Source organism: Artemia sp. Qi Xiang Cuo, chromosome 5 (assembly GCF_049724085.1).
Source record: "Artemia sp. Qi Xiang Cuo chromosome 5, ASM4972408v1, whole genome shotgun sequence".
NCBI lineage: Eukaryota > Metazoa > Arthropoda > Branchiopoda > Anostraca > Artemiidae > Artemia > Artemia sp. Qi Xiang Cuo.
Window position 1 is genome coordinate 51,024,883 of NC_142798.1, and position 27,705 is coordinate 51,052,587.

At 36.6% G+C, this 27,705-nt stretch overlaps 1 protein-coding gene across 1 annotated transcript; it reads right to left on the minus strand.

The window, feature by feature from the left end:
- Nucleotides 1-111: 111 nt before the first annotated feature.
- Nucleotides 112-27,705, minus strand: LOC148952237 (uncharacterized). Its single transcript, XM_089088886.1, has 4 exons — nt 27,657-27,705; nt 23,753-23,935; nt 17,594-17,808; nt 112-422 (listed from the first exon to the last, which is right to left on the minus strand). The coding sequence occupies exons 1-4, from the start codon at nt 27,691-27,693 to the stop codon at nt 231-233; spliced, it is 627 nt and encodes a 208-aa protein (XP_088945012.1). The 5' UTR covers nt 27,694-27,705; the 3' UTR covers nt 112-230.

Here is a 27,705-nt window from a genome sequence, read left to right on the forward strand (position 1 = left end):
TATATTCTCGAAAATCAAGAGGGATTAGAGACGAATTTCTAAGATGAATATACTGTATTCCTAACTTGAGATTTAACTAGACTCCAAGTGTTAAAATAATCATCCTGGACAACAACTTATATTCAAAGAATTTTAATGAAACAGTACTGTAAACATGATACTAATCAAATGTAATGAAACTGTCAAACAAAGTTTACTTTTTCTCATCTAAGCAGTAACATTAAGACTTTTTAGCCTTGTCGCGTAGGCACTTGAGTAGTAAAAAACCTTTGGTATCTTTCATTCACTCTTGAGTCGATTTGGGCCTTGTTGCAATCATAATTATACCAGTGATCGCATACTAAGTGCTCTTGATTAAAAATTGTGCCAACTCCACAAAGATGTGTATATCGACGTCCGTCAAACAAACACTGATGATAAACCTGAAAGTTCAATTGGGGTAATTGAAATCTTTTGAAAACAACTATCTATTTATAAATTGGACTTTTTTGTTTTAAAATCTGATGGCTAATCTACAACCGCTATTTTCGTATTTTGGATGCACATATTGTTCTTTTTCTCCTTTGTTTACATCGCTATTGCACCAAGTATATGTTCTAGTTCAACAGGGACTCGTACAGCCAAACATTTTAAACAGATTAGAGATTAGATGTTTTTAATTTTTCCTATTTGCCCACCTCCCCAGATTCAAGATTTTAGATCCACTTCCCCTCATTATTCTTGGTTCTTGATATGAATGGTGTCTCAGATTGGGTTCCACCCCTTCCTCCAAGTCAAAAGTTTTGGTCCACCTCGCCCTACAAAGCTCCAAATGAATTCCGCTAGCCGAAACCACAAAGCTTCAAATGAATTCCGGTAGCCGAAACCACAAAGCGCCAAATGAATTCTTCTAGCCGTTTTTGAGAATGCTGATATCTTATTTGTGGGGCTGGGTGAATATAATCTTTCGATTTATATCACTACTAAGCCGTGAATAGATTCATGTTCCATAGGGGCTTAAAGTGTCAAAACTCTTAGGGAGATTTGAGAGGGATATAGCAACTCCCCGTGAGATTTCCTCCTTTCAGTCCCAACCTTGCTGAAATTCGTGTAGGAATCCTGTCAGATTCCCCCAAGTGTAAAATATCTCCTGGAAATTCCTCTCCCCGCAGTAAGTTATCTCTACAAAAACCCACCCCAAGTACAAAATCTCCCCCGATCCCGACAAATGTGTGTAAACAAATAATATATGCAAACAATGGGCTAACTTAGTAACTTAAAGGCCTCTACCCTCAGACTCGGAGGGGGGGGGGAATGTTACCCCTAAAGACGAAGCTATTGGATCTTTTAACTATGTTGAACAAAAGGACTATCTCAAAATTTATATCGGATAACTTAGGGGAAAAAGGAGTGTCGGAGGAGGAGGGTAGCAGCCCTCTAATATTTTTGGTCACTCAAAAGGGACTCTAAAATTTTTAATTTCCGTTAGAATGACCAACTCCCAATCTTTTAGGAATACTATTTCGATAATATCACCCCTGGGGAAAAAAACGAATCCGTGATCTTTCTTCGGGCCAAAAAAATAATAATAATACAAAATTCCGCATTTTTTTTTATATGGGAACTTGAAAAGTCTACAGTAGTGTTCTCTGATACGCTGAATCTGATGGTGTAATTTTCTTTAAGATCACTGGACTTTTTGGAGGTGTTTCCTCCATTTTTGAAAATCAGGCAAAACTGCTAGTGCTCGTAGTTTTACTGGCAGTATTAGACTTAATGGGTTTTATATCTTTAGAATCGGCATTAAAAGTAGAACAGCCAAGGCTCAGGGTGTTTTTTTCACAGTTAAAAAAGTTTGGAAGAATAGGAAGATTAGTCTGCAACCCTAGATTAGAATATTAGAAGCTACAGTGATGACAGTGGTCAAATATGGCTCTGAAGCATGGGGGCTCCGAAAAGCGGATGAACATTTGCTAGATGTTTTCCAGAGATATGGCCTACAGATTGTTCTGTGTAATCGGCTGACTGACCTTATTTCAAACCATATGCTGTATGAAAAATGTGGTTCAATCTAGCTTTCTAGGGCTATAATGAAAGGAAGTTTGAAATGGCTCGAGCACGTTGTGCGGATCAAGGATGACAGATTGCCAAAGATTGTCCTTTTCGGCCAACCGTCTAGGGCTAAACGAGAGCAGGTCGTCCTCGTCTGGGGTAGGAGGACGTCATAAAGAAATATCTAAAGGAAATGAGAACTTCCTGGGAGGGTGTAAAAAGGGAGGGGCTTTGAATAGATTTTGATGGAGAAGGAGCGTGCGTGGCTGTGTTAGCCTCAGGTGGCCTGGTGCTGTAGTGAGTTGTTAGTAGTAGCAGTAGTAGTAGTATAAAATCCAATTCTTTTGATGTATTTATTGTTCTTAAATTCTCTTTCATAGAGCTTTGTTTATTATACAGCCAAGTCGTTCCTTACTTTCTGTTCCTTAACACTAACTGTTTGAAGTCCACTAACAACGTGACAAAGAAAAGATCATATCATAGTTCATTGAACATAGTCATTTTATGGTATTAAATAAAAAAAAAAACTGAAAGTAAGGAGTAACGTTAAAACTCAAAACGAACAGAAATTATTCCGACTATGAAGAGGTTGCCCCCTCCTCAACACCTTGCTCTTTATGCCCAAGCTCTTAGCACTTTTAAAAAAGGTTACTATTCTAACTTAACGGCCCTTTTGTTTCAAGAGCCGTTCTTAAAAAATTGGGATAAGCAGTCAAGTTTTAGTGTAAAGGGCAAGGTATTGAGGAGAAGGGCAACCCTTTATATGCGAAATCATGTCTGTTCGTTTTGTTTTAATGTTGCTCCTTACTTTCAGCTTAAAAAAAAAAAAAAATTTATTTAATTTCTGATCGTTTTTCAAATAATGTCCCCCTCATGGAAATTTAGCTTCCGTAAACAAAAAATTTACTCCCAGGTAAGGTACAATGCAACCCGTCCCCCCGTAAGATTTCCTCCAGATAGTTCTATCCTCTCTGAAAACCCCCCTGTAAAGTTTCTTGCGGAAGATTCAGTCTAAAAGATCTCCTTCAAATGCTTAATATGAAGAAGACTAGCTTCTAATCGTTTTGTCGATCACTCCAACCCTCCCTTCCTTAGAAACTTTTTTCCGGAAATCCAAACACACTGAAAATACCCCCTGAATAATTCCCCCAGAACATCTCCACATGCAAAATTGAGCTGGCAAAGAGGAAGTAAGACAAATAAAAATAATTACGTAAAAGAATTGTCAAATCCCCCCCCCCCCCCGTGTAAAATTTCACCAGGAAATTTGCCCTCAGAGAAAATTCTCCCTATGGAAACTCCCCCCCCCCCCAAGCACAAAGTCCTCCCCCGAAAATTTATGTATACTTCCTAATAGCAAATACAATACTTAAACAATGGGCAAATTTAATAAATTTCAGGCCTCTTCCCATGGACTGTGGGGGGGGGACTACTTTACCCCTAAAGACATCGTTATAAGATCTTTCAAGTATGTTGAACAATACAACTATCTCAAAATTTTGACCGGATAATTTTGGTGAAAAATGGGGCGTGGGAGGAGGGTTACTCTCCCCCATCATTTTGGTAACTTAAAAAGGACACTAGAATTTTTAATTTGCGTTCGATTGATCCCCCTCCCGATCTTCTAGGAATATTATTTCGATATGATCACCCCTGGAAAAACAGAAAGAAAAAAGAAAAGAAAACACGCATCCGTGATCTTTCTTCTGGGAAAGAAACAACAAAATTTAACTTTATCTTATATAGGAGCTTCGGTTACTATAGACAAGGGCAGATCCAGGATTTTTCTTAGGGGGAGGGGGCAAAAGAGGTTGATCCGATAAACTGTCCGGGCCCCTTCTCCAAGTTAAAATTAAAGATCCGCACCCCCTCCCCCCAAAAACAACTTAAAAGTTTTAATTTTATCTCCCGAAAATATTTCAAACGCTGGATTTTCATAACCTGGCAGCACTTAATGTCCTTTAGTTTACGACACTGGTTGACCTTGAGCAAATTATAACATCCATTGCACATTATTGTCCAAAAAAGTTTAGGTGAACTGGAGACAAAACTAATTTAATTGACCCTCCCAACACAAAGTTTAGAGTCTCCCTGCTCGTCCCCCCTTCCTTATTCATCACTACCTGAAAGTTTATACTTCATCTTTCAAGTAGTTCTGAATCTATTGCACGTACGGTATTTTGATAAACTCAATGCCTGTTGATTTAGATCTAGTTTCTCACCCTGTGTCGCACTTTAACGTTCAGTTATTGCGGAGGTACTTTAGACACGCCATTTTGGTGATCTGGCAGCATTTAATGTGTTTTGATTTTCCTCGCTATTTAACTGTGTATAAATTACAAGTCCCATAGGAGCTGATAGTGCAAATACGTTTTGTTGGATTGGACACAAAATAGTATAGCCTCTTCTCTCTCCCGTCAATAAAAAATACAAAGCCTTCTTTCCTCTCCTCAGCACACCTTAAAGCTTCAAAGCCATTCCCCTCCCTCAGCTGTTTGCAAAATATCGCAGATATGCTATTTCGATGACCTTAATGAAAGAAAAGTGAAACATTAAAACTTAAGCGAACAGAAATATTTCCATCTATGAGAGGATTATTCCATCTTCAGCGCCCTCTCTTTACGCTAAGGTTTTATAGGGCTTTGAAAATACTTCCTTTCAAACAGCCCTTGAATTTGAATACTTGTTCATAAGGAACTGAAACACAAAGTGCAACTTTAGCATAAAGTCCAGGAGATCTAGGGGAGGCAGCATCCCTCATATATGGAATAGTTTCTAGTCGTTCGAAATTTTAATGCTGCTCTTTACTTTCATTTGAAAGACAACTTGTTTTTTCATTTAATTTTGTTCGTTTTAATACCATAACCAGAAGTGTCCTAAATGTGAGGAGGGCTAGAGCCCCTTCAAGCACGCCTTTATAAATCAAGAAGTAATTTTTCTTAGCATATGTTCAACAAATCTCTCTTCAGTACGTTCCTTATCACTAATTGAGGACTAGTCCCCATCTCTAACTAATATAAGCTCATTACAGCCTTCTTCCTCTCAATTTCCAAACATGCTAAATATAATATCTTACCATAATTCCGTCTGGCTGCATCCTCTGATCCTCGGCAATTTTTATTCTTACTATTCATACTATTCACTCCTATTCCAGGAATGGATAGGCTTGACCCGAAACAAATTGCAAGAGAAATGATTCTTTGATGACCCAACTCAGAAAAATGCACTGATTCCAAATATGCAGAGTTTGCTCATCTAGCTGTTTCATAAATATGTTTTTTTTAAGGTTGAGATGGATTCTGAGGGGGTTAAATTCATGTTTCCATATATAGTCGTACAACAATAGAATTCATGTCTAGAATAGGGTATTAGATCAAGGTGATTAGGGAAATCACTTTTATTTGAACTTAAAACCAAAAATTAGGTTTTTTGAGATTGAGGCTGATTTTGAGCAGGTGAAATTCATGTATCCATATAAAGGCGTACAACAACAAAATTGATGTCTAGAATACGGCTGTCCTCTGACAAAATCTAGTATCTACAAAAAATTCGAATTTTAGTTAAGGGTGGATCCCGTTTAATTAGACCACGAGGAATCCAATGGTGTAAACAAAATTATTCTGCGGTGCTTAGTTTCGTTGCTATTACATAGTATCTACACAGGATCTCACCATTGTTTTCGCGTCATATTTAGTATGTACATACTAGAAATCGACATTTACGCCAAAATCTAGTATCTGAGAAATTACAGTTTATCAGTGAAAACAATCAGCAGCACAATAGAATGAGCATCATAACTTTATTGTTTAAATAAAGACGATAAAAATGCATAGAGCAAAACAACGTTTTTGCGTTTTTCTCGGAACTTACTCAGATGTAGATACTAGGTTTTGTCGGAGGACAGCCGAATAGGGTACTAGATCACGATGATTATGAAAATTACCTTTATTTAAAAGTAAAATTAAAACTTTCATTTAAATGTTCCATTAGTATTATGCCACGCTGAATCTGAAAGAAACCGGTCATAAAATGCAAAATGACAACCATCACCCATTCTGATGGTTTAACTAACGAATAAAACATACGACTTTTCCAGTTATATAACATACAAATGTGATAAAAAAAAACAACAAAAAAAAACAATATTCATATATCTTCATTGTCTTCCAGATCATCAACTCCGAGAAACCCAGTTGTAACACAGTTAAAACAACTTGTTCCCTTGCCAGGTTCAAAGGCCCAGGTGCATTTCATGCCATTTTTTTGCAATTGCATTGCATATTTGAGCAGTCGGTTTTGCAGTTACAGTGAACAACTACAAGGAGAGAGTTGGGGGCAGTGGGGAGTCCCCGCTGCCGATAAAAGGGAGTCCCCTTTTATCGCCAAACAATTCAAATGTAAAGCGAATCATCTCATCGTAAAAATCATATAATAAGAGACTTGAAGTAAAAGAGAAGTGCTGTTTTAGGGTTGAAATTGATTCTGAGGGGGGTCAAATTCGTGTTTCCCTATATAGCCGTACAGCAACAAAATTGATATCTAGAATAGGGTATTAGATCAAGGTGACTATGGAAATCACCTTTATTTGAACGTAAAACCAAAATTAGGTTTTTTGAGGTTGAGGCTGATAAAATTTGTTGGGGAGTTAAAATTTGTTTTTCCATATAAAGGCGTACAACAACAAAATTGATATCTATAATAGGGTACTAGATCCCCGTGACTATGAATATCACTTTTATTTGAACTAAAAACTAAAAATTATGTTTTTGAGGTTGAGGTTGATTTTGAGGAGGTTCATTTTCATGTATCCATATAAAGGCGTGCAACAACAAAATTGATGTCTAGAATAGGGTAATAGATCACGGTGATTATAAAAATTACCTTTATTTTAACGTACAATTAAAACTTACATTGAAATGTCCCATTAGTGTTATGCCACGCTGAATCTTAAAAGAAACTGGTCATAAAATGTAAAATGCCGACTATTGCCCATTTCGATGGTTTAAGTAACGAATAAAACATACGACTTTTTCAGTTATGCAATATACAAATGAGATAAACAAAAAAACAGATCTTCATTATCTTCCAGATCATCGACTCCGAGAAACTAAGTTGTAACATAGTTAGTACAACTTGTTCCCTTTGTTCAAAGGCCTAAGTGCATTTTTTGCCATTTCTTTTGCAAGTGCATCGCATATTTGAGCAGTTGATTTGGCAGTTACAGTGAAAGACTGCAAGGAGAGAGTTGGGGGGGGCGCAGCAGAGAGTCCACCAAAAATTGGGCTGTATAATCTATTCTGAAGTACCCAACCGTAATGGGCAGGGTTGAGATTACATCCCAGAGTTTTCCATGATTCAACTTGCAAATGAACTCGAAATGAACAGAAGTTGCAAGCATCGCTGGTGGGACAGAGAACTTTAGATTCTACATATGAAGCAAATGCTGTAGCTTTTTCGATGAATTTGAGATGACGGAATTGATTTAGGGCATAAATTGAGCCTGGAGTCCCCAGATTCTGAAATGTCGTGCTTGGTGGATAGTGGGTCCATAAAAACTGTAGCGGATTCGTAAAACTTGTTGTTTTTATCAGAAGCTGTAGTCCTGCTGACTTCCCAATGCCGCAGACATGGCAAGTTGAATCGCACCCAAGGAGGGCGTGGGCATGTACGGTTGGGCTGCATATACAAGATCCAAGTTTGAGCCTGAAGGTCAAGACCCCAGTTCCCCATACGCTCTGCTTGGATGAACTTCTTCAGTATGTCTATCATTTCCATATATTTCCACGACTTAGAAGCGCCCGAAGGATTCTTACATTTTGGGACTGTGAGGTCTCATCGGTCGCGATAGGGTTTTGAAACTGATAGAATATTTAGATAAAATTTTCAATTTTACTTTCAAATAAAGGTGATTTTCATAATCACCGTGATCTAGTACTCTATTCTAGATGTCAATTTTGTTGTTGTACGCCTTTATGTGCAATCACGAATTTCACCTCCTCAAAATCAACCTCAGCCTCAAAAACTTAATTTCTAGTGTTACATTCAAATAAAGGTAATTTTCATATTCGCCGTGATCTAATACCCTATTCTAGCAATCAATTTTGTTGTTGTGCGCCTTTACACGGAAACACGAATTTCACCTTCTTAAAATCAACCTCAACCTCAAAAACCTAAGTTTTAATTTTACCTTCAAATAAAAGTGATTTTCATAATCATCGCGATCAGTACCTTATTCTAGACATCCTTTTTGTTGTTGTAGGCCTATAAATGGAAAGACGAATTTCAATTCCTCAGAATCAACCTCAACCTAAAAAAAACATATCTGTGAAACAGTTAGATGAGCAAACTTTGTATATCTGAAATGAGCGCATTTTTCTGAGTCGGGTAATCAAAGAATCATTTCTCTTGGAATTTGTTTCCGGTTAGGGCCTTTTTTTACACACTTCCTGGACTATCCTCCTTGATTTAAATGCCTTCTCTGATTCCCTTACTTTACTCTTACTCTAATAAAATTTTTCACTCTAAACCTTTTTGTAAACACCCCTTCAAGACCAGTTTCTTCTACCAAGCTTAAAGCGTTTTCCCTAGTATTAATTTTAAACCTTTTTCCACATGACAAGTTTTTCAAAAGCTTGGAAATGGTGGGCGTGAAATGGTGGCTTAGAAACGGTGGGCGTGGGAGGGGGGTTAGATGCCCTTTGATCATTTTCGACTATTAAAATGGTCACTAGCCGTTTCAATTTGCAATCGAATGAGCCCTTTTCGAAGTTTCTACAACAAGTTCTTCGATATAGAGTGCCCTGGCCTAAGAAAAAAAAACAAAAAAAACATTGTGCTCTTTACTCGCTCTTTACTTAACAAAACAAATGAACGTGAATTGTCAGTTAAATTAACATGCACTCACATTTATTCGTTAACTTTTGATAATTTTTCCTTTATGAAAATAAGAAAAGTTAAAACATTTCAAACGTGTTTTGTTTCCAGCAAAGCGCAAATTGTGGTCTTGTCTTGAGAAGGCACAGGGGTTATCAGCCCTGCTCATGTTAATTTTTGCTCGTTTTGAGTTTGACTCGGCTATTTATTGTGATTTCTGTTCGTTTTGAGTTTCAATTATTTATTGATTGTGATTTGCGGTAGTTTTACAGTTGGAAGATTATTTGACTTTCGTTTTGCTCATCCGTGGGTTAATGGAACTCTTTACTTTTCTTCAAAAAAATTGTCTTGTGGAAAAAGTTTTTTAAGTTAATTTCTGTTCGTTTTTATTGACATAGTCTTTTTCATGGAAAAAATACTTTATATCTTTCTGTCTTTTTTTCTATAAGAATCCATAGTATAGGTTGTTATTTGTATGTTGGAGAAGATTTTCCAACAATTTTTAATCCTGACACAAAGGGTATTTTTAATATATTTTTATAGCTCCTGAAATTGACCTGAAAAATAAAACTTAATATCATTCCCAGAAGACTCTATCAATGCTCTTTGACAAACTCGATACTCTTTACGCTCTATTTATTTATTGAAATTGTAAGAGCAGAAGTAGTAATAATAGTAAGCCCAAAAGTTTCAACTTAATACCCCCAGTCGTTCTTGATATATTGCTGAGGTGTCTTATTGGCAACCATTTAGCACAACGCCTTTTATTTTATTTTGAAAAGACATTTAGTTTTAAAGCATAATAGGCCAATTGCATAATTGCGGGGGGTTGACATGCCTAATATCCCTAATAGTACAGTCAATCTAAATTAGTTTTAAGGGTTACCTCAAATAAATTGCAACAGTTTTGATTTTGGTATCATTTAAACCAAAAAACAATTCTCTAAAACATATAAAAAATCTACCAGAATCAGTCAAGGTGAAGTTGACGTATTTTCATCTTTTCTTCTAAAAAAGACTTAAAAAAAAATCATTAACTTGCACTTTTAAAAAGTCGGTGATAGGAGAATCAGGTACATAGATCATGAATATGGACTCAGTTCTGTGTTTTGGTCATCCCTGAACCTTCTGACTCCACAAACACATACACGTGAGATAAAACTTGCATTAATATATGTTAAATATTACACAAAGTCGGATGCACGAAGAGAAAATTTATACTTTCTACGCCGAAATGGTAAGAAAAGTCGTGGCCTAGTATCTTGCATATTTTGCCTTTGCCCCCCCCCCCCCTCACGAACACCCAATCAGATAAATGGTTTTGCACACACCTAAAAATTTTCCGGCAGCTGGAAGAATCCGAATCGTCTAACGAAAGTCAAATGATTCTGTCCTTTCGACAATGTATTATGATCTTCTTCATCCAGGATTCGAGGAAGATAAGATTTCAAGCTTAAATGTTCTTTGGCTTACGTCGTAGCATCTCAATCAACCTAGGCCAGGTTGGAGTCAAACCATGCAATTAGTCATGGTCTGAGACCGTCCCGGTGGGGGCGTCATTTGGGGGTGGCAAGAGGGGCCAGTTGCCCCCCCGCCCCAATAATTTGGAGAAAAAATTATTAAAAATCCCACGCCATTTGACTATCCGGATATGGACCCCTCTTGTCCCCCCCCCCTCCCCAATAAAGATGCTGGAGATTCACCCCTGCATCCCGGTAAAGACATCATTTTCTCTCTTCCTATGATCGATCTTCCTCCAAGTGACGAGAATTGTATCGTTTCCAAACTGACATTCATTGCCCATCAGGGCAAACGGTACGGATTTAATCCGGTCGTAACCTTTGACCAGCCATTGTGTTGGAAGTCCCTGAAGATTAGTGCTGCAAAAGGACCTTGAAGTAGTCTTGCGAAAGTAGTGGTTAGACTAGAAGGATTCCACACCCTCACGAGTTTTGTCGGTGCCATTGTATCTTTGATGGATGGATCTGGACTGATGGAAATCTGTGAATTGATGTACGTTTCCGATTCACTTCCTCACCTTCTAAGTGATATGGCAATTTCTCTAGCACTGCTAGCCCATACCATTGTAGACGCAGCACTTCCCTCGATTCTGATAAAGAAACTTGTAGACGAGAACTCAGATGAAGAACTTGAATTGACTACAGAACTTGGATTGAATATGGTCGAGCTTAGTCAAATCAAAGACCTATATGAAAAAGTAATGGATAGACGAGCTTCTCTCGAACATATGTCCCAGTTTTCAAAGTCTCTTGAAGGCCAAAGCTGTCGGCTCTTAAATCAGAACGAAGTCACGAGACTCGAACAGGAAAACTTTGGATACAGTACATGGACATGGTTGCCATTCTTCGAAATTTCCTCAGAGCTGGACGTACAGGTCAATGGAAACTTCATTTGCAAACAGTTTCCGACATGCTCCCTTATCTCACAGAAGCTGATCACATCAACTACACGAAGTCGGTGAGGCTGTATCGATAGTAGATAAACAGACTTGAACATACAAGCCCAGCACTTTTCCAGTCTTTCGAAAAAGGCCAATACTTTGTGAGAAGATCGGACAGATTCTGGGCCGGTTGATCTACAAATTCGGTCAGAGAACAAGACCTGATGAGAAATCTGAAAACTGCAACCGGATTGACTAGAAGTAGAGGAATGGCAGAAGTACAGAGACTTCAGTGGGTAATGGGACGTCCAGCCTGTGCTCACGTTAATCTTCTAATGTAGAAACTGACGTATGTTTCGTATCACACAAGCGACCAACACAAAGAGTGTGGTATTTCAAGGCAGCAGAGGGGCTGGAAAGACACACAAATAGTTATGGACTTTTTGGAGTGGTCGTCCCTTTCGAAATTGATCCGCCATCGCTTCAACGCCTTGCTACTGGCAGGACTGCTGCAGTAAACGTGAACGCCAAAAAAGAAGTGGAAGTCGGAAAGAAGATTCTTGACGGAATGGTAGGGAAAATCTCTGAAGGAGCATTTGTTCAAACGAAAGGATCAGGTAGTCTTTATGATGGCAAAGCAAAAAAATGGGGGAGAAATCCACCGTTTAGACCCTTCTTTACTGTTTCAGTATCTTCTAACTATATCCAAACGACTGAATATGGACAAAGAATCTTCATTTGAATATGCACTTCGCTCGTATCCTGCGTCGCTTTTTGATGGTTCTGGCACGTTCCGAAAGCCAAATAAACCAGAGCTGGTAAAAGCTATCAAACGACTTTCAGAAATTGCTACTATCTTGGGAAAAAATAGTCTGAATTACACCTACGTCTTAGACGGGGGCGATTTGCTTCACAGGATTCCTTGGGCAAAAAAAAAACATATTCGGAGATCTTAGACCGATACTGGAACTACGTTTCGGCCAAATATCCAGACGCCATTATTGTCTTGGATGGCTACGACATCGCTGCTTCGACAAAATATGTAACTCATCATAAGCGAAACCGTGTCACTGGATGAGAAGTACTTTTTAGCCCAGAAATTAGACAGGCCACCAAAAAAGAAGAATTCCTTTTGTGCATAAAGAATAAAGCCCGTTTTGTCAATATACTCTCTGATTATTTGCGAGGCAAAGTTCTGAGAACCATCCAAGCTAAAGCTGATGCTGACTTGCTTATTGTGCCTATAGCGGTTGAGTGTTCTAAGTCATTGGACACTATGGTTATCAGTGACGATACCGACTTTTTGGTGTTGTTACTTTATTTTTGTATTCCTGAGCACCACAAGGTCTACCTGCACAGTGAGCCCTCGCCAACCACTTCAGGTGCAACTTGGGAAATCGAAGGTATTGTTAAGAAGATTGGGACTGAAACCTAAACACTGCTTCCTTTTGCTCACGCAGGAGGTCTACATGGATTTGTCAAAGGGATTGCGCTTAAGCGGGTGAGAGACAAAGAAAACATTAGGGAAAATTTTCAAAATTTTCTAGGATTAATGCTTCGAAAGAAGAGATTAAAGTGGCGGGAGAGGCTGCACTTTCTCTATTGTACGGTGGAAAATCAACTGACGATCTGTACAGCTACCGACACCGAGTTTTTCAGCAGAAAGTAGCAACGTCTACAATTTCGTTCATTCCCAAGATCTACCTCCTACTTCAGGAGCAGCAAAATTTAATTGTTTCCGAACTATCTTCAAGTACAAGATTGGATCAGGCTTCAGAGCCCTGTCCTTGATCCTGAGATTTGGGGATGGAGGATTAAGAACGGTAATCTGTATCCTATCCCCACGGATCTTCCACCGCACTAAAGAAAATTCTCACCGTCGTGAAGTGTGGTCGTAAGGGATTCTGTGATAGTGACCGGTACAGCTTTCATCGAAATGGTATAAAATGTGACATTGCTTGCAAATCATGCAAAGGAACTAGTTGCTCTAATTCCCAGGTGGAAATTGAAGATGAAGAAGATCTGTGATTAATTAAATAAATGTGATGAATCTCCAAGTCTTTTACAATTTCAAACTATCTTTGATTTGTTGTTCAAATTAAAATTAATGATTTAGCTAGTTGTGAGAAGTTGCTTATTGGATTCTAAAAATTCTAGTTGGTCACGTTTAGAGTGGTGGGTTATGGGAAGGTGGGGGTAAATTGACATGGACACGACTTCTTTTCTGCGTTAGCAGTCAAATTTTTTCTTGTATGAATTCAACTTCGCGTAATTTTGCTCTCAGACCTATATCGACGCTTGATTTATGTGCCGGTGGGGGGGGGGGGGGGCATAACGTGGAAAAAAAAAGTGCATATTCATAATATATGTACCAGATTTAACTATTACCAACTTTGAATACGTGCAAATTAAGTGGTTTTTAAAAAGTCGTCATTTTAGAAGGAAAAATGAAAAACAGTTAATTTTGCCTCGTCCGATTTTGGCCAATTTTTATATATTTTAGATATTTTTTTTCTGGTTAAATATGTACCAAAATTAAAACTGTTGCAATTTGTTGGAGGTTAAACATTAGATTGACTCTACAATATAGAAATAGTTGCTGGGCCGTTCTACTATGCTAAATAAAATGGCTGTCTTAAAAAATTGACTGGATGTGTTTGGAAAATGAATGAGCTTCAGAGAAGGGCTTCTTGCCCTCTAATCTCTTATTACTCTTAAAAAGGGCACCATACACTCGCTCTGTAATTGGAGTGCAAGGAGGAGGAATTCCCCCTTCATATATTTAGTAAAAACATTTTAAACAAATAAAAACAAAGTGAAAACATTTTAAATGTATTTTGTTTTCAGTAAAGTGCCAATTATTTTCTGGTTTTGAGAAGGCATGGGGGTTTTCAGCCCTGCTAATGTTAATTTTTGCTCTTTTGAGTTTGACTCAGTTATTTATTGTATGAATTAAATAAACAAATACGTTTAAAATGTTTTAACTTTGTTAGCTTTAATAAATTCAAAATTATTAAATCTTTAATGAATATATTTAAGTATGCTTATACTAAACTGATAATCCACAGCCATTTTTGCCAGTACAGTGAAAATTATGTTCTGTGATTGAGAAGGTATCGGGGTTGTCTAAGAGATACTTTTCGGACCTTTCAACTACGCTGAACAAAATTGCTATCTCAACATTTTGATTAGATGTGTTTCGGCAATTGATGGGCGGGGGGGAGGGCTTGTTGCCAATGGCTATCTAAAATTTTTGAGTAAATGTGTTTTGGGAATGGATTGGCGTGGGGGGGGGGCTTTCAATTTTCAATCAATTGAGCCTTTTTCGAAGTTTTTACGACAACAAATGGCCATCTAAAATTTTCTATCAGATGCACTACGGGAAAATACAAGGTTTGGGAGGGGGTATATCCACCCTCCAATCACTCTGAATCTTAAACGGCCCTAGAACTTCTGATTTTAAATCCAACGAGCCCCCTACGAAGTCTATACGATCATCTTTACGATATATACCTTATATACCCCGACTACATAACTTACCTTGCCCTGAGGGATGCGGGAAGGTCATCCTCAAAGACATAATTTTCGTTCCTTTGAATTATGTTGAACAAAATGACTATCTCAATTTTGATTGAGACAGTCAAAATAAGAGGTGGGGGGAGTATCCACCCTCCGAACACTCTGAATCTTAAAAAGAGCAATAGAGCTTCTGACTACCAATCCAATTTGACCCCTCCAAAGGCTAAACGATCACCCTTTCTATATATACATTATATGCCCCCAAGGCATAATTTACAACCCATCCCCTGAGGGCTGTGGGGGGGGGGGGGTTATCAACCTCAAAGACATAATCTCCAGACCTTTCAATTAAGTTGAACAAAATGGTTGTCTCAAAGTTTTTATTGGATGTATTTGGGGAAATGGTGGGCGTGGGAGGGGGGTTAGTTGCCCTCCAATCACTTTTGACTATTAAAACAGGCTCTGCCTCTTTCAATTTACAATTAAATTTTCGAAGTTTCTTCGACAATAAATAGTCATCTCAAAATTTCTATCAGATGCATTTGGGGAAAACACGAGGTGTGTGGGGGGGGATGGTATCCAACTTCTGAACACTTTGAATCTTAATAAGGGCACTTGAACTTTTCATTACCAATCCAATGAGCCCCTTCCGAAGTTTATACGATAACCCTTGCTGTATATACATTATATGCCCCCAGGGCATAACTCACAACCCTTGCCCTGAGGGCTCTGGGGAGGCTGTCATCCACAAAGACATAATTTCCAGACCTTTGAATTAAGTTGAACAAAATAGCTATCTAAAAGTTTGGATTGGATGGGTTTGGGGAAATGGTGGGCGTGGGAGAGGGGTTAGTTGCCCTCACATCACTTTGAACTATTAAAAAGAGGACTAGCCCTTACAATTTCCAATTGAAAGAGCTCTTTTCGAAGTTTCTGCGACAACAAATGGTCATCCCAAAATTTCTATCAGATTCATTTCAGTTAAATATGAGATGTGGGGGGGGGGGGGTATCCATCCTCTGATAACTCTCAATCTTAAAAAGGGCACTAGAACATCTGATTTCTAATCCAATTAGTCCATTCCAGATTTTTTAGGGTCGCCCTTTCTATATAAACCTTAAATACCCTCAGGGCATAACTTACAACCCTTGCCCTGAGGGCTGTGGGGGGGGGGCGTCATGTCAAAGACAAAATTTTCGGACCTTTCAACTATGTTGAACAAAATGGCTATCTCAAAATGTTGATTGAATGTGTTTGGCGAAATGGTGGGCATGGGAGGGGGTTATTTGCCCTCCAATCAGTTTTGACTATTAAAAAGGGCACTATTTGTTTCAATTTCCAATCGAATGAGCCCTTTTCGAATATTTTACGACAAGTCGTTCGATACGAAGTAGTCATTGCGCCCACATCACTCTTTTCCTAGGCAGCGCTATTGCCTATTGCGCTACCCTTGATTCCTAGCTGTATTTTTAACGTCCCTCTTTAACACACCTTTTGCTACTTCGCAAACTATTTTCCGAAAATTTATTCCGTCTATCTTCTCCATTTAAATGTACAGCAGCAAGGTTCACTTTTTCATGTACTTTTAAAAGGATCACTTGTTGGGATAAAATAGTAGTTATTATTGAAGTATGGATTTCATTTAAAAAACAAGTTTTCAAATATAGAAGAACATTAGAAAACCAAAAAATTATAGACACTGATTATGCCTACACAAAATGCCGGTACCTACAGAGACAGACATTGCCAAGGACAAAGAAGCCATTTCGGAAGATAATTCAGACGGTTACGAACAACCAGTGGCGTCTTTTGATGTCCAAGGGAGGAAGCTGCCCCCCAATAGTTTGGAGAAAAAAGTCGTTATATAGCCCATGCCCCTTGAATCTTCGGATGTGGACGCCTCTTAACCCTCCCCCCTCCCAAAAAAAAATGCTGAAGCTACGTCCCTGCAAACAACCATGTATATCAGACATCCTGTCTTCTGATTTGTGTGAAACATTATATTGAACCTGGTTGATTTTTTTTCATTATTCTATAAAGTGTTCCTTTGTTTGATGTTCTTTTTTATGTATGTTTGTTTAAACTTTATTCTTTTTCTTTCCTTGTTTTCCCATTGATGAAGACTTCTGGATTTAAAGCCGAAATATTCGGACTTTCATTATCATGTATAAAAAAAATTATTTTCGTTTTTACAATGTCCTATTACAAGTTTTACCACGTTTTTCAGTATTTTATTTTCGTTTTTAATTGTAAACGGAAAGACGATGGGGTACAAGATATTATCTACAGACACTTCAAGAGGAATAAACCCCTCTTTCTCCTCCCCTGGACGGAGACAAAATATCTGTAATATTTTTACCAAAAAATCTGGAAATAACTTAAAAAGATTTTAAACCTCTGAGCATCTCTTCCTGAAAATTTTGACGGAAATATAAGCCAAATGGGTTTAATATGATAGCCGTGCTTCTTTTTTTTCGTCACTAAAACCACAAATACAGGCGAAGCATAGCGATTACCAGCAGTTCAATCTGCACTGAAGGCATAAATAAACAAACAAGTTGAAAGGCTCTCGCATCGCAATCAACTTATACGCATGGAAGGACGTGGGGCCCACTCGCCCGAAATAATTATTTTTAAAGATTATTTTCCAGCATAATTGTATAATGATTGCATAAATTCACCTAAAATAAATCTAAGACAAAAAGCGATAGTTTTTATTAAGGTATTTGTGAAACCTAAATAAAATATAGATGGTGTTTCTTAATATACCTGACATCCAGCTGATTGGTCGGCGTAAAAACCTGGCAGTCGATTTCCACAAGAAAAAGTGACCTGAGGTAGTGTTAGAAAGACTGGAAAAGGAGCGTCTGAAATCTGTCTACCGGATATAACAGCATCGCTATCCAAGCGTTGAAATCTCTGAAGCTGTTCTGTACTGCTAGTTGCAAAATACTTTGGGAGGACATTAACTTGTTGCAACTGATCTATAAAAATCATTTTAAATAGTTTTAGCTTAAGAAAAGAAAACACTAATAAAAGCAGTATTAAGATGGTAACTGAATAAACAGAGCTTTGATAGCAGTAGTTACAGCAATAGAATCAATTTTTTTTTGCTGATTCAAAATAAATAAAGTTCATTAAGTTTGATGTTACCCATCAAAAGTAGTAGGCATTAAAACATTTTCCCAGTATTTGATAAATGGGAAAAACAGCCCAAAATGTCGAGCCATATTAATCAAAACCACACATTCAGATTTAGAATATCAGGAAACTCTACTGTCGAGGTTTCAAGTTCCTATATATAAAAATGAGGATTTCTGTATTTTTTTCCCCAGAAGAAAGATCATTCATATTTCTTTTTTTTTCTTTTTTTTTGAATTTTATTTTTCTAGGGGGGATCGTATCGAACCAGTAATCCTAGAAGATCGGGAGGGGACTCACTTGATCGAAAGTTTTACTGCTCTTTTTAAGCAACTAAAAAGATTGGAGGGCAGTAAGCCCCCCTCTAGCGCTTCCCCAAAGTCGTCCAATAATAATTTTTATAGCCATTTACTTCAGCATAGTTGAAAAGTTCAATAGCTGTACCTTTGGGGATAGCATAGTCCCCCATAAGCCCTGGGGACAGGGCTATAAGTTACCAAACGTACCTATTGTTTACCTAGGGTATTTGTAATTGGGAAGTATACATAATTTTTGTTCGGGGGGGGGGGTATTTTCTGCTTGGGATATTCACTACGATGAAAATTCCCCTTGGGGAAGAAAGTTTCAGGGACTGAGCTTTCCAGGAGAAATTTTATATTGGGGGATGATAGCACCCATTTTACTGCAGATAATCTTTGTGATTAAACGCCTTGGCTGATTAAGCCTTGGGAATATAGCCTTAGCAAAAATAATTGTTTATAAAATAAATTTCTTCATTTTTGTGTCAAACATCGGATTTAAATTCTTTGTAAGAACAGTTTATTGTAAATCACTTTTTTTTAAAGGGAAATGTTTTCCAAATGTTGTAGAGCGTTTCTAATAAAGCCATCTTTATTTGCTTGAATTATTTGATCTAAGTCCCACTTACAATGAATTATCGATTTAGATCGTTCGTATTCACCCTACAACATCATGCGTCCATCCTTAACATCTCTGCTTCCACTCTAGGGGCTCTATCCGACCTAGTCCCTATATTTTTATTTTCATCAGCGTAGACTTCCGCAAGGGTTTAGTCTGAATATAAAGAAAATCAAGCAGGAAACATATGTCACTTTCGGTCGTTTAATCAGCCATTGTTTAATCAATCCTCGGGAAGGCATAGGGGCTTTGAGCACAATTTATGTCAATTTCTGGTCGTTTTGAGTTTGACTCGGTTGTAATTTCTGTTCGTTTTGGGTTTCATTTATTTATCGCCGCTGATTTGTGGTAGTTTCACGCTTGGTAGATTTATTTTATTTTACTTTTGCTCATTTTTGGTTTAATAGAGTTCTTTATTTTTCTTTGAAAAACTTATTTTGTAGAAAAAGTTGTTTTAATTAAATTCTTTTCGTTTTATATTGACATATTCTTTTCAGGGAAAAGATTTCTTATCGATTTGATTTCTTATCGAATGAGCCCTTTTTGATCTTTTACGACAACACTTCCTATAAACACCTTATATGCCCCCAGGGCATAAATTACAACCCTTACCCCAAGGGCTGTGAGGGTGGTTGTCATCCTCTAAGACCTAATTTCCATAACTTTCATATATATATATATATATATATATATATATATATATATATATATATATATATATATATATATATATATATATATATATATATATATATATATATATATATATATATATATATATATATATATATATATATATATATATATATATATATATATATATATTGCACCCATGATGAGTCCTTGGCTTTTTCTTAGTTTGAATAGTTAAAACCGAACAGCAGGGTAACAGGCAAGGGATTAAACGTTCAGGTAAGGAACCAACAGCAGGGAATCACACATTTTTCTGCTACAGAAAGACAGGTATCATCCTATAGCACCATTATTCCAGCTTAATCTAAATGAACGGAGATTAGATTTTAGTCCCAACACCCTCCCACCCCCCCCCCCCAAATACCCTTTTATGTATTTATGTGAAGGCCGGTGGAGAGTTAGACAATCTGGACATTAAAATGCACTCTTTTAGACATCTGCCTCCTCCCCGCCTACACAATAACCCACCCCTTCATAATAGCTGGTGCACAATTATACATCATTAAGCTCAATTTCATTAAGAATCAACTACATCAATTAAGTCAAATTAAGCATTAAGATAAATGTCCATATTAACCGTGACTTTACAGGAACAAATGCGCCACCGTGTAGCACCACTTTTTCTTTAACTTTGAAGCTCAATATACGGATTTCTTTTTCACGGAAACCCCCCTCCCCAAATAGGAAGTTATCCCTCCCAGCAAAATTTTCCCACGAAGAAAATCTCCCAGTGATAATTCCCCGTGGAGCATTTATCCCGGTGATAGTTCTCCCATGAAGAATTTTTCCTAAAAACACAAAGAAATGAATATAAAGGCGACAAACGGGTCTATGGCCAGTAAATGAAAATGAAGAAAAAATAGAAAATCTTGTGCTTTTTGTCATGGCTGGCCAGTTCGTCTTTGGATCTTTTATAAGAATTTTCTTGTGGATAATCTCCTCCTCGTGGGATAATTGCCAAGAAAATTCTAACCCCGCTGAAAATTTCCACTGAACATTTTGCGGAAATCCCCCCTCCCTAAACAGAAAGTTACCCCCCTCCACCTGCAAAATTTCTCCATGGGGAAAATCTCCCGGTTATAATTCTTTCGTGGAACATTTATTCCGGCGATAGTTCCCCCATGAAAAATTTTTCCTGTGGATAATCCCCCCCTCATAGAAAAATTACCAAGAGAATTCTATCCACGCTAAAAATTTCCACCGAACAGTTCCCCCAAAACACCCTCAAATATAAAGTGGAATTGCCACGAGAAAGTAAGACAATTAAAGCGAATTTTGTATTGGAATTCAGGCAAATTTCCCCCCATGTAAAATTTCATCTGCAAGGTTCATCGCCGAAAACTTCCCTCCCGACGACAATATCCCTCCCCCACAAAAAATCCCCGGGACAAATATCTATATAATTCCCAATAGCCAATACTATATATAAACAATGGGCACGGTTCATAGCTTGCAGCTCTTTACCTGGGAGCTTTTGGGGTCAAGTCATACTCTAAACATAATTATTAGATCTTTCGACTATGCTGAACAAAATGGAAACCTCAAAATTTTGATTGAAAAACTTTGGGGGAAAACACGTGGGAGGGGGGATAGCTGTCCTCCAATATTTTTGGCCGTTTAAAAATGGCACTAGGACATTTGATTTCCGACGAGGTAAGCCGTCTTCTAATTTCTTAGGACCAGTGGTTCGATACAATCCCACCGGTGGAAAAAACAGAAAACAAACAGGTATCCTTCATCTTTCTTCTGGCAAATAATGCAAGATTCCACTTTTTTGTATATAGGAAAATGAAACCTCTCTCTGATATGCTAAATTTGATGATGTGATTTTTATTAACATCACTTGATGTTTTGGGAGTGTTTCCTCCTTTTTCCAAAGTCTGAGTAAATTTTTTCAGGCTTATAACTTATGATGGGAGGTTTAAACTTGATGAAATTTACATATTTCGAATGAGCATCAAAATTTCTTCCTTTTGATGTATTTATTGCTATCAATAATCTGTTTCTTAGAGTTTCGGTTACTATTGAGGCGAATGGCTCCTTACTCACAGTTCGCTACAACAAACTGTTTGAGAAAGGCTGAGTTTCCACGTGAAATCAGCCGATAGAAATAACTTTTGTAGTGCAATGTGCACTGTCAGTAATAAAAAGAGAGTCTGTCCAAGGTCATTGAATGCATAATAAGTCCCATGACTCGGCTAATAATCCTCATTCTGGGTCATAAATCATTTCTCAAAATTGCTTTAGAGTGATTATTGTAATCGCTATTTTAAAATGCCGTATCACGATTCAAACATATTTAGCCAGAAAAGAGGTTCAATCTACAACATAAAATGTCTTTTGTTAATTTGTGATTAGGGAATAAAAAGCATTTAATATTCAATGTTCTATTGTCTTACTTTTAGCTCATAATTGCAAACTCATAATTGTTACAGACCCAAACAATCTCCCAAAAGAAAAGATGTTACATGTTTTATTTATTTTTATTTAAACTCATATTCTCAGATTTATCCATTTTGCAAGGGGCAAAAGCCCAAGCCAAGCGGGGTCTTTGATGGACAAAAGTTGTCTAGTTTACAAAACTAGAAGCTTGAAATTTCTGCATATATTCGGAGATAGAGGAGAATACTGCGCATAAAAAATAATCAGTCATAACTCAGTAATACTAACTCAGTAATAAGTGTTTTATGCACTACAGTTTCATTTTCTTAAAAATCAATATGATGCATCATGGGAGGAATACCTTAAGCTAAAATACTGTAAACTCAATAATAAAGTATTTTACAAATATCTACTGCAAGGATAATTTAGTCCTCTTTGTACACAAATATAAAAATTCCAGTGGTGGCTCAAAATCAATTATCGCACAATATGTTCAAAACAATAAATAAAAGTTCAAATAGGGATAAAATCCTTTTAATAGACAGTGATGATAGAAATTCACAAAAATACCAGATATTTCGGTCACATATACAGTGACCGTCATCAGTAGTAAAACTACTGATGTGACCGTCATAAAGTAGTAAAACATGTTTTACTACTGATGACGGTCCCTGTATATGTGACCGAAATATCTGGTATTTTTGTGAATTTCTATCATCACTGTCTATTAAAAGGATTTTATCCCTATTTGAACTTTTATTTATCGTCATGGAAAGGCAGTGTGGTCTCCGAAATTATCTACGTTCAAAACAAACAATACACGTACTTGATTATGAAGATTATAAAGAATTCTACAGGTTATAAAAAGATCTACGCGTTTAAAAAGATGTTTAATTCAATACAAAAAGTAATTTTTTTTTTTCAGACAGTTCTTCGATGTAGCCTCATTGTAACGAATGTTCTTCTTTCATAGCTCATCAAAGAATTAACGAATGCACTTTGACAGTTCATCCCAAAAAAAGAGACCGTTGTCTCAAGTGAAGCGACAATTTCTAGCTAGACTATTTAAGCTAAGAACATAAAATGTGCTGAAAATAACCACGGAACGGGCAACCACGGAACAGGCAAAGCCATTCCTCAAGATATGACAATGAGGGACCTGTACAATGATCGGCTCAGTATAGGTTTGAGGGTTCTAGTTGAGCACTATTCTTATGCATATTTTTCCTAACGAAGGGAGGACAGACCTTTGTCTGAATATTCACCATATTCGTCTTAAATACCTCTCATGGAATATTTAAAAAAATTTCCATAAAAAAAACACTTTTAATATTCTAGGTAAATTCTCAGTAAAAAAAAAAAAAAAAAAAAAAAAAAAAATAGTACGACAAGCTTTTTGTATAGCTTACCGCCGTCGGTATTAATAAATAAATAAATAAAATTTTTAATAATTTTAATAATTCAGCCAGGGGGGGGGGGCTCCGCCCCCCCCTCCCTGGCTGAATGATGCTGCCTCATTTTTATATTTTTGTTCTGAGATCTCTATTATATAGCATTAAAAGTGCCAATTAGACGAGGTTTGCCCCCCCCCTGGAATTCAGCTTATGGGCGCCCATGATATATATATATATATATATATATATATATATATATATATATATATATATATATATATATATATATATATATATATATATATATATGCATTAAAACATATTTTGGTAGCATGAATTTCAGTCTGTAAGATTGAAATCTAATAGAAAAAGTGTCAATCAAAAGATTTTGCAAAACTACCTGCATTTGTCCCAGTCTCGTCTGATTCTTCGGCTTTATTTCCAAGATTTCGAGCGAAAGATCGTCTTACCGAATAAGGGGAAACACGGAAATGTTTTTCTTGTCTTCGTAACTTTTGCTCTTCCGTTAATGGTTGGACTCGTGGAATGTCAAAAGTCTGAGATAGCACAGTTGCTGAACAGCCTATAAAATTCCAAAGGATGTTTTATTATTTTTGTAATTGTTTTACCACTGATTTTTGGCATTAGCCCCCCCCCCTCCCCCCAACCCCTCTTCCTATTGCATGGCCTTTCATCTATTAGTCAAGGCGAATATGTGTACACCGTGGACATATAAAATCAAAATAAATTTCTGTGGAAAGACTGCTTTTAAGCTCTAAATATAACGGCAAAACGTTGCTGCATTAATTGTTGAATATCTGCAGGATAGGATTTATTTTTTATATTTCCACATAAGAAAAATGCCGTCATTTGCGATGAAGTCTCAAAAAAACAAAACTCCAAATCCTCAAAACTTGTTGAATAATCAGAAAATGTTGTGGTCTTGCAAAGCCGAGCATTTAATGCTCGTCTAAATCTTCCTTTATGACGTCCTCCCACCCCAGACGAGGACGACCTGCTTTTCGCTTAGCCCTAGACGGTTGGCCGAAAAGAACAATCTTCGGCAATCTGTCATCCTTCCTCCGCACAACGTAACCTAGCCATCTCAACCTTTTTTTCATTATAGCCCTAGAGAGCGATATTGAACCACATTTTTCATAGAGCCTATTGTTTGAAATACGGTCAGTCAGCCGGGTACCCAGAACAATCCTTAAGCAATTTCTCTAAAAAACATCTAGCAAATCGTCATGCGCTTTTTAAAACACTTATGCTTCAGATGCATATTTGACTTCTGTCCTCACTATACTTTGCAATATTATACTCGTGATTCGCAGCCTTACCTTCCTATTGTTCCGAACAGTTTTTAATTTTAAAAAAAAACACCCAGAGCCTTGGCTATTCTACTTTTAATATCTTCACGGCTCCCACCGTCTTTACTAATAATACTACCAAGTTAAGTGAAGCTGCCCACTTGATCAATCTTTTCATTACCCAACGTCACCTTTCCATCCTCACTTATTCCTAGTCTTAGTGACTTAGTCTTCTTAACATTAATTTTCAAACCTATTCTGGAATCCTGAACTCGCAAAACCTCTAAAAGTTCATTCATTTTGCTCACACTTTCATCTAGGATGCTAAAATCATCAGCATAATCTAAGTCAAGGAGACTTTTTCCTCCTCATTTGTTTCCTTGGTCTCCCATTGCTTTTCCAGTGCTCCTTAAGACAAAGTCCATCAAAATATTCCATATAAAGGGGGATAGAACACAACCCTGCTTAACTCCTGATTTAATACAAAACCAGCTGCTAACCTCATTTCCTACCTTAACTGCAGTAATGTTATTCTCGTACATAGCACTCATCACTTTAATGTATTTGTCTGGTATACCATACAAAGATACAACCTTTGTTAAAGCTCTTCTATCAATAGAATTGAACGCTTGCTCATAGTGTTTGACTTGCTAGTGTTTGACAACTCAGGCACTTCTCAATTATTAGCCTAAGAGTGAAAATTTGGTCGACGCATCCTCTACCTTTTCTAAAACCGCACTGCTCTTCTCTTAAAACTTTGTCTACGGCATCTCTCAGTTTAAAAAGTATCATATTACTTAGTAATTTGCTACCTACAGAGACCAGACTAATGCCTTAATTACCACACTCCTTTTTATCACCTTTCTTATATAGTGGCTTAATTAATGTTTTGATAAAATCATTTTTTACTTCCCCTTTTTCAAAAATCATATTCATAATCTTCAGTAACTTATTTCTAACCTCAGAGCCACCATATTTAAGAAACTCATTTACTACCCTATCAGCACCTGGAGCCTTTTTATATTTTAATCCTTTTAGTAATGTAGTTAATTCATCCTCACAAATCAAATCTTCCTTCATATTCTATGTGTCGCAAATTTTTTTATTTCCCCCTGTATCTATTCCTGGAGCTCTATCCCGGTTTAGCACATTCTCAAAAGATTCAGTCCATCTCTCTTTAATTCTTTTCTTATCGCTAATTACGGCCCCATTCCTATCTTTAACTGGGCCAAGTCCGGATTGACTACTGCCTCTCAATTTATTGGCATGCCAGTATAATATTTTATACTGGCATAATATTTTATGCGAGCAGTTAATTCGAGGTCTGATAGGGTGCCATCTATATATTTTCTTATTAAACCCTACATACCATAAGTGGAAAATGTAGCCATAATTGTTTGCAATTTGAAGCTACACGTGTATTCGAATACTGACTTTTTTGCCAGGTCGTAATAAATATATTATGAGAAGAATCTTGCATACCTATAATTACCTGGTGCGCTCCCACGAAATTAGACGATAATTTATGTCTGCAAATAGAAGATTTAACAAAGGTCAAGGTCTCTGAGTAAAACATGGGCAGTATTTCAGTCGCAAATTACAGTGTTTGTTATAAGATATTATTTGTAAATAATTTGGAAGTACCTAAGGACACGTGTTTTCTTTCTATTTCTGATTATAGATAGATATGTTCAAAAAGGCGACGAAATCTAGCAAGTAAATCAAGCAAGCATCGATTCTCAACATTTAATACTCATCAAGAAAGGTTGAAAAGCTCATTTGTTTTTATAATTTGATTTTTATTGTTCACAGCTGAAAATTTAGTTGTGCTCTAAACGAGATTTTTTTAGTCAAATTGCTTTCGTCGCCTTCACAGTTCTATGAATTTTCCAATGATATTATTTTGAGTTTCTTGTTCTTGTTTGATTATTTTGAAGATACTTATACATAATCTATATGTAATTCCCTGTCGAATTTTAAATTATACTTAGAATTTGATTCTCAACCTTTTTTTATGCAATGTAATTTTCTTAAGTAGTAGGCTACCGTACTACATTAGGCAAAAACCCAAACAATTTATATACGATGCTACTAAAATCTTGTGCACAGTGTTTATGTTTAGTGGCCTAATTATAATTCCATTTGGAAGATAATTCGGATCCCCGCTTAAACTATGTCAAGTTCTTTTTTTTATTTTTTGTCATGCCTCGTCACCCGGGTCGGATTTTCAGGGAAAGTGAAAGGTCTTTCAAAAGCCTAATTCGAATTGAATATTTTTGCTTAGCTTGTTTAATGGATGAAAACTAATTTTACGATATGGTATCCTTTTACTAATTTTACGAATTGGTGCCGATATAGCACCATTTAAAATGCTAGTGTTATGAAATTAGCAACAAACACAAATCTGGCTCATTCAAATGTCCAGCTAACCTCCTGCAGTCAGGATTGTCACCCGGTGACAAAAAATCACTAGATTTTAGTGATTATCTGGATGATATAGTGATTTTCTTCAATTATCTAGTGATTTATGTGCAAAATTTGTAATTTTTTGTTTAGGCAATATAAAAATACTAGAAACAGTGATAAATCACTAGAATGGCAACCCTTCTTGCAGTGCCGTTTTCCGTGTAAACTTTTTCTGGGAAATTTTCTGAGCATAAACGAAAGACATGTTTTGTTTTCGCTTGTTCGAGGTTTGGGCTGAGAAATCCGTGTTGCATTTGAATTCCTGAGCAAACTACATATATATATATATATATATATATATATATATATATATATATATATATATATATATATATATATATATATATATATATATATATATATATATATATATATATATATATATATATATATATATATATATATATATATATATATATATATATATATATATATATATATATATATATATATATATATATATATATATATATAAGGACCCAAAGATATCAATTCGAACTTTAGGTCATTTTGGTATTTTTGACTTACAGATTATGAGACCGAAAAAAAGTTGTATTCCAATCATTTTATGTTTGAC

Coding starts and splice junctions, on each gene's coding strand:
- LOC148952237 (XM_089088886.1), bottom strand. CDS start 27,693: ATGATTGGAATACAACTTTTTTTCGGTCTCATAATCT. Junction 23,936..27,656: donor TTTTTTCGGTCTCATAATCT/GTAAGTCAAAAA, acceptor GGAATTTTATAG/GCTGTTCAGCAACTGTGCTA. Junction 17,809..23,752: donor CGAGACTGGGACAAATGCAG/GTAGTTTTGCAA, acceptor TGATTTTTATAG/ATCAGTTGCAACAAGTTAAT.